The sequence below is a fragment of the Protopterus annectens genome, chromosome 14.part0 (genome assembly GCF_019279795.1).
Source record: "Protopterus annectens isolate FY-2018-M chromosome 14.part0, PAN1.0, whole genome shotgun sequence".
Classification (NCBI taxonomy): Eukaryota; Metazoa; Chordata; order Ceratodontiformes; family Protopteridae; genus Protopterus; species Protopterus annectens.
Window position 1 is genome coordinate 651,376,025 of NC_056748.1, and position 19,839 is coordinate 651,395,863.

General features: G+C 41.6%; 1 protein-coding gene across 1 annotated transcript in view; it reads right to left on the reverse strand.

Moving 5' to 3' along the window:
• The window catches only part of CCDC6 (coiled-coil domain containing 6), a 1,452,251-nt gene that overhangs the window by 82,561 nt on the left and 1,349,851 nt on the right, over nt 1–19,839 (reverse strand). The window contains exon 8 of the mRNA XM_044056399.1: nt 11,350–11,474. Within this exon, the coding sequence (XP_043912334.1) occupies nt 11,350–11,474 (125 nt within the window). The remainder of the gene's footprint in view (nt 1–11,349; nt 11,475–19,839) is intronic.

The window sequence follows — 19,839 nt, forward strand, 5'->3', positions numbered from 1 at the left end:
ATTCATTCAACTATTTTTCTGTACCCTTCCACACCATAAATATATCATCCAAAAACCATATGTGTAATGTAAAATTCTTTGTTGAAAATCACTTACAAAAATAAACTCTTGCTCCCAATAGGACATGACAGTTAGCAAAAATGGGGGCACATGCTGCCCCCATTGCCACTTCTGTTACCTGCTTGTAGTACTGTCCCTCAAAGTATACATAATAATTTTCAGTACTACTTCCATTAGTGTTATAAACTTATTTATTTGATCTTGATCATAAATCCCTGTTTTAATTGTGCCGCTAACCATGTCAAAACTTCACCATGGGGTATTACAGAAAAGAGGTCACAGACATCTATAGTAACCAGAATAATCTTATTACTAACCTCATTTTGGTTAAATTTCTCCAGGAATTGCCATGAATCTTTGCAAATGTATGAAAAAGCCGCCAGGCTGTTTTGCAACTGAACATCCAAATATTTACTAATAAACCCAGTCTTTGAACGTTTTTCATCAACTATGGGTCAGAATTTTGGGTTTTTTAGCCTCTTATGGATTTTAGGTATACCAAAAATATTGGATACCATGGGATATTCATTCATTATGAAATCATATTCTTCTTCATTGATCTGCCCTTGATATAATATATCTTCCAATAGCAAATATACTGTCCTATACATTATATGAATTTCATTCATGGAACTTTCCACATACGTCCCATTCATTAATAAAATATTCATGCCATTGGAATAATCCCCCTTGTCCATAACGACTATCCCATTACCCTTATCGGGTTTCATAACCCGTATGCTTTTATCCATAGCTATTTCTAATAGCAATTCTTGTTCCATTTTACTTAAATTGCACTTACATTCAACTTTGGACATTCTATATACTTGTCTTGCATCTCTTTCACATACTTTTTCAAATACCCCAATTAAACTAGTACTACGAGAATTAAAAGTACTAGGCTTTTTCAAATTATGGGTGATATTAACACCACTATTACTATTTATTACCAAACTTTCATATTTAATTTCCGTATGAATAGTTTAAAATCCACTAGGGTATCAACCATTTTTCCACTTCTACCCGGAACAAACGTTAAACCCTTTGCTAATAAATTCACATGTATAGTACTGAATGGCTTACTTGAACAATTGAACACTTTAAAGTCACCAGTAGTATTATGTATAATCTGAAGTAAATTCCGGTTCTCATTATCTAACCTATTTCCTAATATATGCATCAATACTGCAAAGTCAATTTGCTCACTGTTCATTATTGTAAATTCATTATTAACATCAAGAACATGTTAAAAATTAAACTCCACATTTGTGGTGCTACTGTCATTATTAACATGATCTCCACATTGATTACCATTTTCATTATTAGAATCTAGTAGCTTCAAGTCAATGAAAAACTGTTCCACATTATGCTCATACAGTTCTACCAGGTTACAGTCTTTTTTGCAACTTACTTCATTACGTATTTGAAAAGCCAAGTCCGCTGAAAATTGCGCTTCTTTTGATTCTTTGGTCTGACCCCTTGCTCCATATAATCCCTGTGGCCATTCACCAAAAAATGGTCCTGCTGGCCCTTACCTCGGCCCCTCTCTGAACGCCGCATATTTTTTTCTATGGGAGATTGCTGTTGAACGTGCGCTTTGTTCCTGATGTAACCTTTGTGATGATCATAGGTCTCAACTTCTTAAGAGGCCAATGTGGAACACAAACCCTAACAATGTGTGGCAAATGGTCAAAATGTGGAACACCCTATTTTCGCACTGCGTGAAACGTGCCATTGCCATGGAGCATGGTAGAGCATCTGTAAAATTCAATAAGACACTTCTCAGATCCAAAACCTTTATTTTATAATCTGCTATTCTAGCCTGCCAATGTATCACTGAACAGCCTAGCTCAAATTCCCAGTTCCTATATTGCTGGGCAACTGGACACACACCATTGGAGTTTATGGCCAGCATACACTGGCTAATAGGGACACATACACCCCCATCCATTGTTAACATGAGTCCCTGGTGTAAGTCAGGGTAGGCCAGGTCCTCAACCCACTTATCATTGGCACATACCCATGTCCATTTGGTGACAGTCAACATAATCAAATCACTCAGAGCCACATTTTTCACCATCAAGTGGCTAGCCCTGCCACTGTACTCTGTCTGTGAACTGGGATCTCCTACTGCGCACCAAAGTAGACACCAAAGCAGATGGTCTATACAACTCTTCCCCTTACAGGGCACCATATTGAATCTATTTCCATTCTAATGCAATAGCTGAAGGTCTAAGCACTAATGACTCAACAGAATTTGACTGCAGGAGGGGATAACAAGGTCAGAAGCAGTTGGTAGTAGGTGCAGCAGGAATCAAGAAGGTCAGGTAAGTGAGGAGACAGGATATGAATTAGGCAATGAAGGAAATGGGGACATGTCAAGGTAGCCTGGGAAAGTTCTGAGTTGAGCACACATTATGTGGTAAGTCCTAGAGGTTAATGAAGACCAAATTCTCACATACACTCTCCTCCTGTCTTCAGAGTTGCACTTCCAAAACTTAGCTCAACTTGTTTGAATTTCGTGCTTGCTCTGCAAAGCAGCACGTGCGCCTGAAACAGAATTACTTTATTTTCTGCCAAAAACTTTGAAAAATTTGGTGACTAGTGTTCAGAATCACTGTTTTTATGAGTAAAGAGGGATACATTTTACATTGAATCGTGAATAACGTTGTAAAGGATTGCTTTTCAAAATAGTGTTATCCCCCCAAAAAACTTTGGTATGATTTATTTGCTCCTACTTTTGAAGCAAGTGGCCGAATATGTTCTCTCAGGTTGGTATGGCCAAGATCTAAGTTAGTGAGGAGTTGAGACACTAAAGGGGTGGAGGTAGGAGAGCCGTCCCAATAGAGGGAGGGAAGAATAAATAAATGAAGCTAGTAACAAATTTGCCTTGTTTGATAATTAATTGGTTAGATGATGTGAAAATGGAATGACTGCTTGTTAATGCTTTCTTTTTGTTCCTGTAAAAAGAAAATAAAGTTTTTGTCTCACTTATGGGATGTAAAGGTCGTCACTGCACCTGTCTAATTTTCTCATGGCCGCCATGTTTCAGAAGCTGGAGGAACAAAATGAGGAAAGTACAGTTGTGTACACTTACCATAAATGTAGATGTTCGAGTGTATTCACTGTTGCAGTCATTACATTTGGGTAATCTGCTGGCAGGTTGCCCTCAGTCGGTCTGAATAACAAAGTCTTGGGTCCTGCTTCGGTTGCGGTCTCCTCTTCCATGATGTCAGGGGTATAAAACATGCAGCCAACGCCATTTTATTCAGTTTTTCTTGCCCCAGATGTCAGGGAGCAAAAAAAATATATATACATATATATATATATATATATATATATATATATATATATATATAAACAGCAATATATGTAAATGCACTTTTAGCAACATAAACTTTACCTTCATCTAAAAGCAAATACACCACAAAGGCTTTAGAATATAGTGAAGGAAAGAGAAGTTATAGAAAAGGGGGATGGCGGGTGGGTAACCCGGACTGCAACAGTGAATACACTCAAACATCTACATTTACTATGTTCTTCGTGTTTCACTGTTGCAGTCATTACATTTGGGTAGAATCCCAAAGCTATGGATGGGAGGATGCAACTAAATAGCATTAGGTGCGGCTATGAGGCCCTGCAGAACTGCAGTGGCAAAGCCTGCCCTGGATTTAGAAAAGAGAGGCAAATGATAATTGCTTTGTGAAGGTATGAACAGAGCTCCAAGTAGCAGCTTCTGGGATGTCTTTGGCTCCAATTCCTCTGAGAAATGCTGCTGAGGTAGAGGCAGCTCTGGTGGAATGTGACCTGATTCCCTTGGGTACAGGTTTACCATGATGCAAGTAGCAGAAACGAATGCAGTGGCTTATCCACTTAGAAATAGTCTGCTTTGATATAGCCTTCCCCTCTGATCCTGAAGCAAATGCCACCAGTAGTTGCTCAGACTTTCTTAGAAATTTGGTCCTGTTTAAGTAGAATCTTAGTTGTCTGTGTACGTCCAATGAATGCAGAATCTGCTCCCCCTTGTTCTGCGGATTTGGGTAAAATGTTGGCAGGTGAATAGTTTGGTTAAGAGCCACACTGGATACCACCTTAGGCATAAAGGAAGGATTGGTCCTGAGGGACACCCTGTCCGGGTAAAATGTAATAAAAGGCTCCACAGCCATGAGAGCCTGTAGTTCTGAAACCCTTCTTGCTGAAGTGATTGCCAAAAGGAAAGCTGTTTTCCAAGATAAAAACTTTATATCCGCAGTAGCTGCTGGTTCAAAAGGAGGCAGGGTGAGTTTTTCTAGGACAAAATTGAGGTCCCATGCAGGAGTTGGTGATCTTCTGGGAGGCCTTAAATTTTTGGCCCCTCTAAGAAACTGTTTTAGCAGAGGATGAGAAAAGATGAAAGGCTCCGTGTTGTAATGAGCCGAGATGGCAGACACATGGATTTTTATTGAAGAGAAGGATAGGCCCTTGTCAAGCATCTCAGTCAAGTATTGTAAAATCTGAGGGATATTTGGTTTTGCTGTGTCCGTTCCTTGTGCTTGGTTCCAAGCACAGAATATCTCTTCCATTTATCAGCATAAGATTTTCTAGTACTAGGCCTTCTGGCTTCCAAAATGACATCCATAACAGATTTACTGAGAGGTGTTGTTTGAATAATTACATGATCAGCCATACTGCAAGGTTCAGAGTTTGGAGCTGAGTGTGCAGAATTTGATTGTGCTGCTGAGACAGTAGAGGAGGTATTTGAGGCAAGTACCAAGGAGGGAGTTGAGACATATTCCTTAGAATTGGGTACCAGTGCTGGCGAGCCCAGTCCGGAGCAATTAGGATAATTTTTGTTTTTTCCTGTCTGACCTTTAGTAAGACCTTGGAGAGAAGAGGCAGAAGGGGAAAGGCGTAGACTGATAGGTTTTTCCAACTGAAGGATAGGGCATCCACTTTCCATGCTTGTCTGTGATAAGTCCTTGTGCAGAATTTGCCCAGTTGATAATTTTGGGGAAAGGCAAATAGATCTATGTCTGGGCTCCCCCCATTTCTGTGTTACCATGTTGAAGACTTGTGGATTCAGTTTCTACTTGTGCGGGTCCATAAGATTTCTGCTTAGGTCATCTGCCAGAGTATTTTGTTTTCCTGGCAGGAATTGAGCTTGAAGATGTACTTGGTAAGTCAAGGCTGTGTTCCATAATACCATGGCTAGTCTGCAAAGGGGGTAGGAATGTGTACCCCCCTGCTTATGTACCACATAACTGTGGTGTTGTCAGTCTTTATCAGTAGTTGTCCTTGATGAAGTAAGTCCTTGAAGGCTGTCAGGGCATTCTGAACAGCTAGCATCTCTTTCTGATTGATATGCAGATGCATTTGTTTTGGGCTCCATATGCCCTGAATGCATCTCCCCACCAGGTGGGCCCCCCAAGCATAGTCTGATGCATCTGTAGTTAGGGTTTGGGTGGCAGGGGATAGAGTGAATGACAGTTCCTTGTTTTGGTGACATGTCTCTGCCCACCAAAGAAACTTCTGTTGTAGGCAGGGAATGAGAGGAATCATTGTTTCCAGACTGTGACAATTGTTGACTCCATAAACTTTTTAGGTACCATTGAAGTTTCCTCATATGCAGTCTTGCATATGGAATTAATAGAATGCAGGATGCCATGAACCCCAAAGCCTGCACAATTTGACTTGCAGATAACTGGGTTTTTGTTGCCATCTGTTTGAAGTATATAGTCAGTTGCCTTTGTTTGTCTGGCATAAGGTAAGCCATCTGGGCATTTGTATTCTAGCTTGCACCCAGGAATGTAATTTTTTGAGAGGGTACCAGTTATGATTTCATTTCATTTATTGTGTACCCAAGGCATGTTAGAAGCCTTTTTACAAACGCCAGATGCTGAAGAAGAATGTCCTTGTTCTCTGCTTGAATGAGACAGTCATCCAAGTAAGGATAAATGTGTTTGCTTCTTTGCCTGCAAAATGCAATTACTGGTGCCAGGCTCTTTGTAAAGACCCTGGACGCAGTAGATAAGCCAAAGGGCAGTGCAGAGAACTGGTAATGCATAAAACCTGCCTTGAAGCAGAGATATCTTCTGCACGATTCCCTTATTGGGATATGCAGGTATGCCTCTTTTAAGTCTAGTCACTAACCAAGCATTCTTGCCCAGCATAGGCAGTAGCTGTTGTAAGGTCAGCATTTTGAATTTTGGAATGTCCAGGAACGTGCTCAAAATTGATAAGTCCAGTATTGGACACTAGGCATTGTCTTTTCTGGGTACCAGGAATAGTCTTGAATAAAAACCTTGTCCTTTTTCCAGTTCTGGTACTGGTTGAATAGCTCCCATATCCATGAGGAACGTAACTTGTTTCTGAGCCTCTGCCCATTGATTTTGTGGCAGATCTGGCCAACCGTTTGGAATTGGCAAAGTATGAAAATGAAATCTGTACCCCTGGGATACTATGTTTAATAGCCACATGTCCTGGGTAATTAACTGCCAATTTTGAGCATGAAGTGCTAATTTTCCCCCAAGGGGGCTGCCAAAAGATAAGTGCTTGGTGATGGTAGAGGGAAGTCATTGAGACTGCTTACTGTAGGGTTGTGCTTTGTTTCCTCCAGATTTGGAGGTGGAGGCACCCCATTGCTTAGACCTGTAAGAACCCTGTGATTAGTATCCAGAGCCTTTTGAGCACCTGGATTTGTCTTAAGAGGTTCTGTTGGACACAGGAAAGGACCAATTTTTAGTAGGCAAGTGCCTACTGAATCTGGGTGGCTGCACTTGTAAGAAATATTTTACAATTTACATAGATTTAGCTTTGTCTTCCATTTTCTTTAAAACCTCTTCTGCCTTATTACCAGAGTATCATGCTGTAAAGGGGCATCCAACAATTTAGCTTTAACATGATCAAGCAGAGTTTGCTCCTTGAGCCAGGCATGCCTTCTAATCACTGATCCAGTAACTGCGACCCTGCAAGTGATCTCCAAGGAATCAAAACGACATTGCAAAGTATGCCTTTCAACCTGTTCTGCGGCATGCAAGAATTCCTATAATTCTTTTATTTTCCACACAATCAGAAATCAACATCATTTTCTGTTTCAATAAGCCCATAACATGCTGTTGATATTTAAGTATATGAAACTGGCAGTTTAAGTCCCTAATTGCCAAGGTTGCAGACGTATAAACCTTCTTTCTCCATCTATCCAGCGCCCTGGAATCTCTATCAGAGGGGGTAGGATTTTTGGCTGTAGAGGCCTTTACACCTTTGGGACCCTGTGAGATAGTTTCAGGATCAGCAGCAGGATTTTTGAATAGAAATTTGTGGGAGTCAGGAACCCTGTAATATCTGTCTGGCTTACTAGGAGCCGGAGGTAGGGAATCAGGAACCATGCTTGATTCCGAAAACACATCATCAACAATGTCTAATACAGGAGGTATAGCCAAAGGCCTATGCTGAGGAAGAAGAAGTAGGAAATCCCTAACACTCTTTTTTGATTCAGAGAAATCCTGACTCTCCCAATGAAAATGTTCCCTTAAAGTATGCAAGGTTTCTCCAAAAGAATAATCCTTAGCAGGAGATGCAGATGGGATGGATTCTTCTGCATCTGAATCCTCATAGGGTGGTGTAGAAAATTCCTGATCAGAAGAAATAGAAACCTGATCTGAAGATTCATAATCAGTGTCTTGCCTAGGCCTCTTAGCAGCGGGTGGTTGGGAACCCCTGATCAAGGTAATTAAGTCCTCAGCCATTTTGATCATCTATTTTTTAGGCATAGGGGCCTGAGCACGTGGCTCATGCGTCGTTTTTTTAGATTTAGAAACTGTTTTTGATCTTGTTTTTGAAGCTGGCGTTGGTTTTATGTAAAAATGTTGAGGCCTGAAAACACCCTCAGAAGCCGGTGCCTGCTCAGCGGCTCTGGACCCATCCAAGGGAGAGACATCCACAGGTTCAATACTCCTGAGAATCTCGCGGCATACCGGACTCCACATGGGTCTCAGTAGAGGCCTGCAACTCAAAAGTAGCGGGTATCAGGGGCTGCGAAAGCACCGCATTGAGTACCGGCGACTGGCTTAGGAGAAGCTTCGTTGTCGGTTTTGGACCTCGACGGTCTGTCTCTGCCTTTTTCTTTGCGTTTTTTGTGAACTCCAGTAGTCGGATTGCTAACCGACGACATTTCAGGATAATTAAATCTGGATCCAAAATATTTTGAAGCAAATATATACCGACGCTTAACAGTGCATTGGTTAAATCTAGCACAAAACCGACAGCAAGGCACGTTATGATCTGGGCCTAGGCAAGGAATACAGTACAAATGAAAATCCTTATGAGGTATTTGCTTCCCACAAGTAATGCAATTATTAACTTTTACTGGCATCGGTAAGGAGCAAGAAAAAGTTTCCCCAACGGGGTACTTAGCTTTAGTTGAAGACTTCGGTTCTGAAACTCGAATGCGAAAATTTCAGGAGTCAGCCGACCGGCACTTGCGAACTGCTTCTGCTTCGGGCACTGTGTGGCAAAAATGGCGTTGGCTGAATGTTTTATACCCCTGATGACCTGATGTCATAAAAAAGGAGACAGCAACCGACGCGGGACCCAAGACTTCATTATTCAGGCCGACTGAGGGTAACCTGCCAGCAGATTACCCAAATGTAATGACTGCAACAGTGAAACACGAAGAACATCTGGAGCTGTTCAGTTATGAAAAAGCTACTTAAACGAGTCACTGTCTTCTTTTCTACTTTCAAGATGCGTCCCGCACTTCAAAATTACTACCTAGGTTGGTAAGTCACGCCCGCACTGTGATGTCTGTGATCGTCTTCCCCATCAACTTTTCATTAAACTCAGCAAGCCTGCCTGTCCCTATCCAGTTTTGGAAAATTCAGATAGACGCAGTTTAGATGCAACTTACTAACTTGACAAAAATTGCAGAGTGGAACCACAGCTGCAAAATACGGAACAGGGGGCTTAATTGATTACAAATGCGGAGCGTTCTGCACAATCCGGAGCACTTGGCTGCTCAGGTGATGATGTCACTTCCTCACTACCTCTCAGCTCAGGATTAGTTCCTTCACCATTGTCACTATGACAACCCGGGGAAAGTGGATATACCTTCCCTTTTGAATATGCATTCATATCTCTTTTAATTTTGTTGGTTTTTTCGAACAAAAATGTCACTAAATACACTATCCACTTTACTGACTATATTAACATAGTTTAACCATCAGTGGTGGTGCAGCGGTAGCGTTGTTGCCTCACAGCAAGAGGTTCTCCCGTTTGATTCTCAGCTGGAGTGTGGGGAGTGCCTTCTGTGTGGAGTCTGCATGTCCTCCCCATGATCGAGTGGCGTTCCGAAAGACATGCGTGAATGGGCGTGCCTTCATTGAAGGTTGGGCGTCGAGCTGGCAACTCAGCACTGTAAAAATCTACTGCCAATCATTAGCGGACTAGAGTTCCGCTGTGGCGACCCCTAACTGGGTAAAGCCTAAAGACAAACAACAACATTAACATAGTTTAACGATTAAACACTAGATCTTTTGTATAAAGTTATTGTTTTCTTCTAATTCCTTAGATAGAGATTCTAATGTCTGGGTGTTGTACTGAATCATAAGTTTCATCAATTCTATCCCTGTCCGGTCAAACAATTCATGTAGATCTCTCAAAAATTCAGGATTGTTTTCAGCACCATTAGGATATTTCCATGTGTGTAAACCATGCGGAACTTGTTGCAGCTCTATATTTCTCTCCAAATACACGTTTTCCATTTGCAATTTTTTATATGCCAACAAATCTTTCTCAAACACTTTCAGTCTCTCTATTAAAGGTAAGTTTGGTTGTTGACCAGTATTAGGATGTCCATGATTTACTCGAAAATCAAAGGCATTGTTTTTCCATGATGTGAATTCTTTTGTACCATCACCAAATGCTTTCTTCATAGAATTAGTTGTGCCACTTACTTGTGAATCTTGAGCTACCTGAGCCGAATGCTCAGGTTCCAATCACTTTGTAGGCTGGGTTGAAGGGTATCCTAGGCTACCAAATATATTTCCAAGTCCACTCTGTTTATCCACTGTGTGTGTGGTATCCACTGTACGTATAGAAATAAAGGAAAGGAATGATGTAGGCTTTTTTATTACCACATTTAATATGGATTCCAAAGAAGCTTCTAATATTATTAAGTACAATTGGGACATTTTGCATTTTGACCAAAATGTGGCCCAAAAAGTGGGTAAGTCACCATTAATTGTTTATAGGAGAGAGAGATCATTCAAAAACATTTTAGAAATGTGTAGTAAAATGGATGAAATTCACAATAATAGACCAGTAGGAAATTATAAATGTGGGATGTGTATGTATTGCACCAACATTGGAAACAAAAGACAGTTTTAATTTGAATGGTAGTTGCATTTTTTTTAAAGGGGCATATCAATTGCTGTAGTAAAAATGTTGTTTATATGGCAAAGTGCCAGAAGTGCCCAATATTTTATATAGGAAAAACAAGAAGACATTTTAAAGACAAGAATTGCTGAACATTTACTAGATATTAAAAATAGGAAAATTACTAATGCCTTAAGTAGGCATATTCAGGAACATAAAGACCATGGTTTTAAGTTTTTGGTAGTACAGCAATTGGTAAAGGATTCTCAAGGAAGATGTTTAGATGTGCACTTGGATATATGTGAATTAAAATGGCAGTTGCGGTTGAATGCAACACAGTATCCATGTATTAATGAGAATGTTAGCATTTCTAGTGTATTAAAGTTAAGAAATATTTTAGGTTAATTGTTTTATTTAAGAATTTTTGGTTAATCTTTTAAGTATATATGTAGTATATGGGTTTTAATTGTGGTAATTGATTGAATAATGAATGTAATTAATGTAATTTGTGTTTTAATGTATAAGGGCTGGGTTTTTGTAAAAAGTTGTTCTGAAGAAGTCCCGTATTGAGGGAAGAAAGCGCTCAATCTTGGTTTTTGTACAATAATAATGTCAACTCTAACTTTTCTGGTCACTATACTGGTTTCACCTTGGTTTTAGTTGTTCAGATGGTTGTATGTCTGGATCACTCTCTCTCTATTTTCTATGGAGTGCTAGATCACATGTGGTGCTAATGAGCACCTTCTACATTCACATTTCCTTGGACAAAAGTTTAAGTGCCAGACTGTTTTAAATGTATGAATAAAAAATTAACATACATCAGCTTACCAGTAGTCTAGTAAGAAAAGTCATTCATATGCCCCCCCCCCCCCCATAACAGAGGTGCAATATCTTCACATGAACAAATTAGTACTATTTTACTAGTTTTAAAATACTTACTGGGATACCGTGTGAAGGTCCCATATGCTGTACATGAAGACCTGTAGAGTTATAGTATGATACTCCAGCTCTTGTTAGAGTTGCTGGTGGTGTAAAACCCACTGTGTGACTTGGGTATGAGAGACCTAAAAATCAGAAGAAAAGCACAGTAGTTAAATAATGCTTGTACTTAAGGGTACACCCTACTCACTTTTTTAAAGAACTAATGTCAGTTGCAGTATTAATGTAGCTTTTAATAATTTATATCAACTGCAGTAGGACTGTCTGCAACTGGGCCACCCCTTCAAAAGAGTACGGCAGTCACAGAAATTCAACGTCCATTGGGGATGGCAAGACGACAGCCACATTTGCCTCAGGACAATGACAGATAAAGACTGCAAATATTACAAATATGGGAAATAAAACTGCTGTAAAGTATCATGTGATAAATACCATGGCAAACATGCCCACAAGTACAAATATAACCAGTTTTACTTTAAATGAATTGTATGTCATTACTAGTTAGTGTACAGCCAAATACAGCTAGCTAGCTACCTGCATCTGTGTAAACACTTGCAGCATACGATCAACTATGGCTAGAATGTCTTTTCATTATTTGTGCAAATCAGCAGTTAACGAACGCATGCCTTCCTGAGGATTCATGCTGTGGCTGACAAGGATCCTTGGCGATCAGCACAGAAATCCAATTAAGTAAACACATCTCACTGATCTTTTAAGAAACTGTCAGTTTATCACAGCAAACTGGCTGAACAAAATTTCTGCATCAGAAAAGTGAGGTTCTTGTTTCTGCCTACACACACAAGCAAGCGCATACACACACACACACACACACACACACACACACACACACACACACACACACACACACACACACACAAATGAATAATTATTAGCTGTCAGTGGTACAAATAAGATGTAAAATAGCCAAATAATATGACAATAACAAGGAGAATCCAACAAAATATAAAGGGCATTGATCTTTGCATAAAAACTGCTTAAGAATCAACAGAAGACAAACACCGTGGCATAGAAAGAGACTCAGCATTTAAGGCTGATAAAATACCATTTAACAAAGAACTCAGCAGCCATCACCTCCCCCCAAAACAATGACTAAAGGTTATAACATTTTCACATATCTGAAACTGGAATTCACAAAGTTGCAAAGACCTAATCCTGGGTTAGACAGCCAGTCTCAGGACATACACATGCTACTGCACACCTACAGACAATTCACAGGACCACCAATTCTCTTTAATAGCATAGCATGCCTTTGGAACGTAAGAGGAAAATGCAGCACCTAGAATGTTTTTACAAGGAAGGAATTACAAAGCTAGAAATGCAGAATTTCTGCTTGCTGTTCATGTCATTTTATAATAAGGAAAAGTGAGAAGGAAGGAGGTTTTGTTTTATTTTTCTTCAAGTCTCTCATGCATTTTTCTTCAAGTCTCCCATGCCTACCAACTATCTGGTTTTGTTGTTACTGATCAAGCCGAATATTCACCACATCAGAGGTGACACTAAATGCAGTGAAGCTGTCACCCATGGGGCTACACGGGTATTTCTAATACTAGTTTAACAGCATTCTCTGAACAACTTAACGGCATGCTCAACGAAGTCAGAAGCTGCCAAGTCATTCCACACACACACACGTGCGCGCTTCAACTACTGATGGTTGCTCAGCTGTGGAAAAGTACAGTTTTGTACCTACCATAAATGTAGATGTTCGAGTGTTCACACTGCTACAGTCATTATACTTGGGTTATCCTGCCGTCAGGCGGTCCTGTAGTCGGCCAGAGTTCCAAAGTCTTGGTCTGGCGTCGGTTGCTGTCGCTTCTTCCCTGATGTCAGTGCGCCAGGGGTATACAAGATGCATCCGACACCATTTTCTTCAGTTTTTCTTGCCCCAGATGCCAGGTGCCCCCAAGTAGGTAGGCAATACATATTGCTAGTAAAAAATATACATAGAAAATAAAAACAATACCTTCAGTTACAAGCAAATACACTTCAAAGGTTGTATAGGATAGAAAGGTATAGATAAGTCCAGCTAGTTCAGAAGGGATGGAGGGAGGGTAACCTGGACTGCAGAAGTGTGAACACTCGAACATCTACATTTATGGCCGGTACAAAACTGTACTATGTTCATCGTGTTACACTGCTGCAGTCATTACACTTGGGTAGAATCCCAAAGCTAAGGTTGGGTGGCTGGTCTATAAAGAGTTAGGATTGGCTATGAGGCCCTGCAGAACTGCAGTGGTAAATCCTGCTCTGGATTTTAGAGTAAAGAGGCAAGTGGTAATGCTTGGAAAAGGTGTGCACTGAACTCCAAGTTGCAGCCTCCAAAATTTCCTTGGTAGGTACTCCTCTGAGAAAGGCTGTTGAAGTGGCTGTTGCCCTGGTGGAATGTGGCCTGATGTTAATAGGGACTGATTTTCCATGCTGTGTGTAGCAGTAACGAATACAGTGTCCTATCCATTTGGATATAGTCTGCTTTGAGATAGCCTTGCCCTGTGATCCTGCAGCATATGCTACAAACAGTTGCTCAGTTTTCCTGAAAGCTTTTGTTTTGTCCAAGTAGAAGCGCAGCTGCCTGTGTATGTCCAAAGAGTGCAAAAGTTTCTCCCCTTTATTCTGGGGGTTTGGATAAAAAGTTGGCAAATGGATGGTTTGGTTAAGAGCCACACTAGATACCACCTTTGGCATAAAGGTAGGATTTGTCCTTAAAGAAACCCTGTCCTGATGAAAAATTATAAAAGGTTCCACTGCCATTAATGCCTGTAGCTCTGAGAATCTTCGTGCTGAAGTTACTGCCAGGAGCAGAGCTGTTTTCCATGATAAAAATTTTTAGATCGGCTGTATTGGCTGGCTCAAAAGGTGGCAGGGTCAGTTTTTCCAAAACGAAATTGAGGTCCCAAGTTGGTGTTGGTGCTCTCCGGGGTGGTCTTATGTTTTTAGCCCCTCTGAGGTACTGCTTTAGCAAGGGGTGAGAGAATAAAGGAGGATCCGTGTTGTAATGTGCTGAAATGGCAGAGGCGTGGATATTAATTGATGAGAAGGATAGGCCTTTGTCCAGCATCTCAGTTAAGTACTGTAAAATCTGAGGGATGCTTGGGACAAGAGGGTCAAGGCTTTGAGCCTGGCTCCAGGCGCAGAATCTCTTCCATTTTTCTGAATAAGCTTTCCTGGTGCTAGGCCTCCTGGCCTCCAAAATGACATCCATAACAGCTTTAGAGAGAGGTGTTGCCTGTTTGACTAATGAATCTGCCATGCAGCCAGGTTTAGGGTTTTGAGCTGACCGCGCAGGATCGGATTGTTTTGTTGAGTCAGAAGGTGTGGAATTTGAGGCAAAATCCATGGTGGGTCTTGAGCTAAGTTCTTTAACATTGGGTACCAGTGCTGGCGTGGCCAGTCTGGAGCAATCAGGATCATCTGTGGTTTTTCTTGTATGGCTTTTCGGCGTACCTTTGAGATGAGAGGCAGTGGTGGGAAGGCATAAACATTTAGGCTTTTCCAGCTGAAGGAGACAGCATCCACTTTCCATGCTTGTGTGTGATAAGTCCTTGTGCAGAATGTTTGTAGTTGGCAATTCAGTGAGGAGGCAAAAAGATCTATGTCTGGGCATCCCCATTTTTGCGTTACCATGCTGAAGATTTGTGGATTCAATTTCCATTCGTGAGGGTCCATGATATTTCTGCTGAGATCGTCTGCCAGAGTATTTTTCTTTCCTGGCAGGAATTGTGCTTGCAGATGAACTTGATAAGTTAGAGCTATGTTCCACAAGGTCATGGTTTGCCTGCATAGGGGATAAGAATGAGTTGCCCCCTTGCTTGTTTATGTACCACATTACTGTGGTGTTGTCTGTCTTTAAAAATAATTGTCCTGGATGCAGAAGGTCCTTGAAAGCTGTTAGGGCATTCTGAACAGCCAACATTTCTTTTTGATTGATGTGAAGATGCATTTGGTCTGTGGTCCACTGGCCCTGAATGCATTTTCCTGCCATGTGTGCTCCCCAGGCGTAATCCAAAGCATCTGTTGTTAGAGTCTGCCTGGCTGTGGGTAGGGTAAAAGGCTGACCCTTGTTTAGGTGACATGCCTGTGCCCACCATCGAAATTCCTGTTGTGGGCAGGGAATCATTGGTATTACTGCTTCTAAACTGTGAGAGTGTTGAGTCCAAACACTTTTTAGGTACCATTGTAATTTCCTCATATGCAGTCTGGCATATGGTATTAGTAGTATGCAGGATGCCATGAATCCCAGGGCCTGCAGAATTTTTCTTGCAGGGAGATGGGACTTTTTTGCCAGTAATTGAAAATATTGAGTTAGTTGAACTTGTTTGTATGGCGTGAGATAAGCCATCTGGGCCGTTGTATTTAAACTGGCACCCAGGAATATAATCTGTTGTGAGGGCACTAGTTTTGACTTCTTTTTGTTTACTGTGTACCCTAGAGAAATTAGCAACCTTTTTACAAACGCCAGATGCTGCAGAAGTATGTCCTTTGTCTCTACTTGAATGAGACAGTCGTCCAGATATGGATAGATCTGAATTCCTTTTTGTCTGCAAAATGCAATTACTGGTGCCAGGCACTTTGTAAAGACCCTGGGTGCAGTAGATAAGCCAAAGGGCACTGCAGAGACTTGGTAGTGCATTGTACTAGCTTTGAATCTGAGGTATCTTCTGCAATTCTGTCTGATAGGGACATAGGTTCATAGATTAGTACTAAGCTAACTGCCCTTGCGAGCCATTTTAAGCCTAGCCAATTATCCCTTGTGAGACTCAAACCCTGCACCTTGTGCTTGCAAGGCAAACACCTTAACCATTAGGCCACTCTCCCAACCTGCAGGTATGCCTCTTTGAGGTCCAGAGTAACAAGCCAAGCCTTCTTGCCCAGCATGGGTAGAAGCTGCTGTAATGTCAACATTTTGAATTTTGGAATATCCAGGTAAGTAGTTAGAATTGAAAGGTCTAGTATGGGCCTCCAGGCCTTGTCCTTTCTGGGGACCAGGAAGAGTCTTGAGTAAAATCCTTGTCCTTGTTCCTGTTGTGGTACTTTTTGAATAGCTCTCATGTCCATGAGGGATGAAATTTGTTTTTGTGCCTCTGCCCATTGATTTTGTGGCAGGTCTGGCATTCCTTTTAACCTTGGTAAAGCATGAAAGTGGAACCTGTAACCTTGAGACACAATATTCAGAACCCATTTGTCTTGGGTGATTGTTTGCCAGTTTTGAGAAAAAAGTGCTAGTTTTCCCCCTAAAGGGGCTGCCAAAAGGGAAGTGCTTGGCGTACGAAGGGGGAAGTCATTGGGGCTGTTTCCTGTAAGGTTGAGACTTGTCCTCACCTCCTTTTGGGATTGAGGTGCCCCACTGTCGTTGTCTGTTAGAGCCTTGGGGTTGAGATCTGCCTCTCTGTGGCCTGTCTGACACTGGAAAGGACCAATTCTTTGTTGGCCAATTTCTGCTAAATCGAGGTGGCTGTACCTGTAAGAAATCCTTGACTGTTTGCATAGATTTAGCTTTATCCTCCATTTTCTTTAACACCAAACAAGGTATCATGCTGTAAAGGAGCATCCAATAATTTTGCCTTAACATGATCAGGTAAACTCTCTGTTCTTTTAACCAAGCATGTCTTCAAATCACAGAACCTGTAACTGCGGCTCTACAAGAGGCCTCTAAAGAATCAAAACCGCATTGCAGAGTATGTTTTCCCACCTGTTCAACTGCATGCAACAAATCCTGCATTTCTTTACAGTCAGGAGCTTCTGAGCTTGCAAGCATTTTCTGTTTTAACTGAGCCATTAAATATTGTTGGTACTTAAGCATGTGAAACTGGCAATTTAAAGCCCTTATTGCTAAAGTTGCAGAAGTGTAAACTTTCTTCCCCCATCTATCCAAAGCTCTCAAATCTCTGTCAGAGGGTACTGGATTTTTTGCAATGGAAGCCTTAACCCCTTTTGGACCCTGGGAAATAGTTTCTGGATCAGCAGAAGGGTTTTTATAAAGAAACTTGTGAGAGTCAGGGACTCTATAATACCTGTCTGGCTTAGCTAGTGCAGGGGGCAAAGAATCAGGAGATAAGCTGGATTCAGAGAACACATCATCCACAATATCTAGCACAGGCGGAATAGCCAGGGGCCTGTGCTGAGGCAATAAAAGGAAATCCCTGAGTCTTTTCTTGGATTCTGAATAATCCCGACTTTCCCAATGGAAATGCTCCCTCATGGTATGTAAAGTTTCCCCAAAAGAATAATCCTCAGGAGGAGAGGCTGAAGGGATAGATTCTTCAGCATAAGAGTCCTCATAGGGGGGTAGAGAGTATCTCTGGTCTGAAGAGGAATCAGAGGAAATGGAAACCTGATCAGAGGAATCATAGTCAGTATCCTGCCTAGACCTTTTTTCAGGAGGGGATGGGAACCCCTGATTAGAGTAATGAGGTCTTTGGCCATTTTAAGCATCTGTTTCTTAGGCATGGAGGACTACTGTCCAGGAGAATGCTGTACTTGCTTCTTTGTCTTTAATGGTAGTTTTTTCTTGGCTGTTGCTTTAATGGTAAGTTGTGAAGGTCTGAAAACACCCTCAGAAGCTGATGCCTGCTCAGTGTCTCCGGACCCATCTGAGGGATTAGTTTCCGTAGGCCCAATACCTTGAGTTTCCAGAGGCCTAGTTGTCTCCACGTGGGAGTCAGAGGCGGCCTGTGGCTCTGAGGTAGCGGGTGTCAGGGGCTGCAAAAGCGCCTCACTGAGAACCGGTGACTGGCCTAGAAGAGGTTCTGTCGTCGGTTTTGGACATCGGATGCCTGTCTTTATCCTTGTCTTTGCGTTTTTTCGGAATTGTGGTCGTCGGCTGATCCGACGGCATGGTATAATTGAACCTTTGGCCAAAGTAGTGTAAAGCAAAATCAAAACGTCTTTTTATGGTGTGTTTGTTAAATCTAACACAAAACTGACAACTAGTGACGTCATGATCAGGGCCTAGGCATGAAATACAGTAAGAGTCGAAGTCCTTATGAGGTATTTGCTTCCCACAAGAAATACAATTATTAACTTTTTCTGACATCGGTCTGAGGCAAGAAAAAAGTTTCCTCAATGGGGTACTTAGCTTTATTGAAGACTTTGGATCTGAAATTCGACTTCGAAAATCTCAGGAGCTGGCCGACCGGCACTTGCAAACTGCTTCTGCTTCGGGCACCATGCGGCAAGAAAGACTGAAGAAAATGGCATTGGATGCATCTTATATACCCCTGGCTCACTGACGTCAGGGAAGAAGCGACAGCAACCGACGCCGGACCAAGACTTTGGAACTCTGGCCGACTATAGGACCGCCTGACGGCAGGATAACCCAAGTGTAATGACTGCAGCAGTGTAACACAATGAACATCTACATCTCCCAAGCCCCTATTATTTAATATTTCCACATCAAGCTGAAAATCTGCTATAAAATGATTAACAAAAATGGTAAAATAAATTTAAAACATTTCCCTACACCTTAATCAAAACAATCCCCCAGATTTACTAAACTTCAGTGCAGGACTAGCTTAGTCCTGCATGGAAACGCCCGTTTAGGAGCAGGACAGCAGCAAGCCATGCATAATAATAATAAGGTGCTCTGCCCGAGCTCCTAGGCTTACACGGAGCGTGTACGAGTGCAGGGGGCGTGTCTGAGAGCACAGCTCTCAGAATAAACACACAACTGCAATGTAGAACAGGAGAAAGGGGTAAGGAATGAGCACGACCGCTCATAGGTGTTCGGATATCCCCACCAACATTCCCCTGTGTGTACAACAGCAACAGTACATAAAAATAAAATGAAGAAACCCGTTTTTTTTTTTTAAATATCCGATTAAAGCTAACCATAGGTGCGCGGGGGTGCGTCCATCGCTTAGCTACAGTTAAAGCAGCTTAAAAGGCAGAAGAGGATAACAAGGAAGATATATGCAAATGAAGCAGCATAGCAATAGTGTAGTGGGCAGAGCATTCACCTTACGAGCAGGCATTCCTGGTTCGAGTCCCACTGCAGCACATTCCATTTTCCATGGCAAAGCACATTATGACCAATATTTTTGTTGCAAAACCTACTAAATAACATATATTTATGAACTGGAATACTGCAGGAAATGCATATGTGAAGTGTCACTATCATAATAAATAAGGCACTAGTAAGCAGGTTTAAGGGCTTAAGCCTGTTTGCACGGCAGTAAGCAATGTGCACACAGGTGGAGCAATATTGAAGCTAACTCTCTGTAAGCATCATTAAGCATAGGTTAGCAGTGCTTACCTTTGCGCAAACCCGCTTACAACTGCTTTAAAGTGCCTTAATCACTCTGTATCCGACGGCCTGTGTTCTGCCCAGCAACAAAATAAACAGCCTCTGCAAGGCTTGAACCCAGGACCCTGTACACCATAGTCAAAGTGATTGACCACTAAGCCATGCCAGATATACATAAATTTGATGTTTTCAGAAACATAATATCCAGCCCAGTCATGCAACAGTACAGAGAA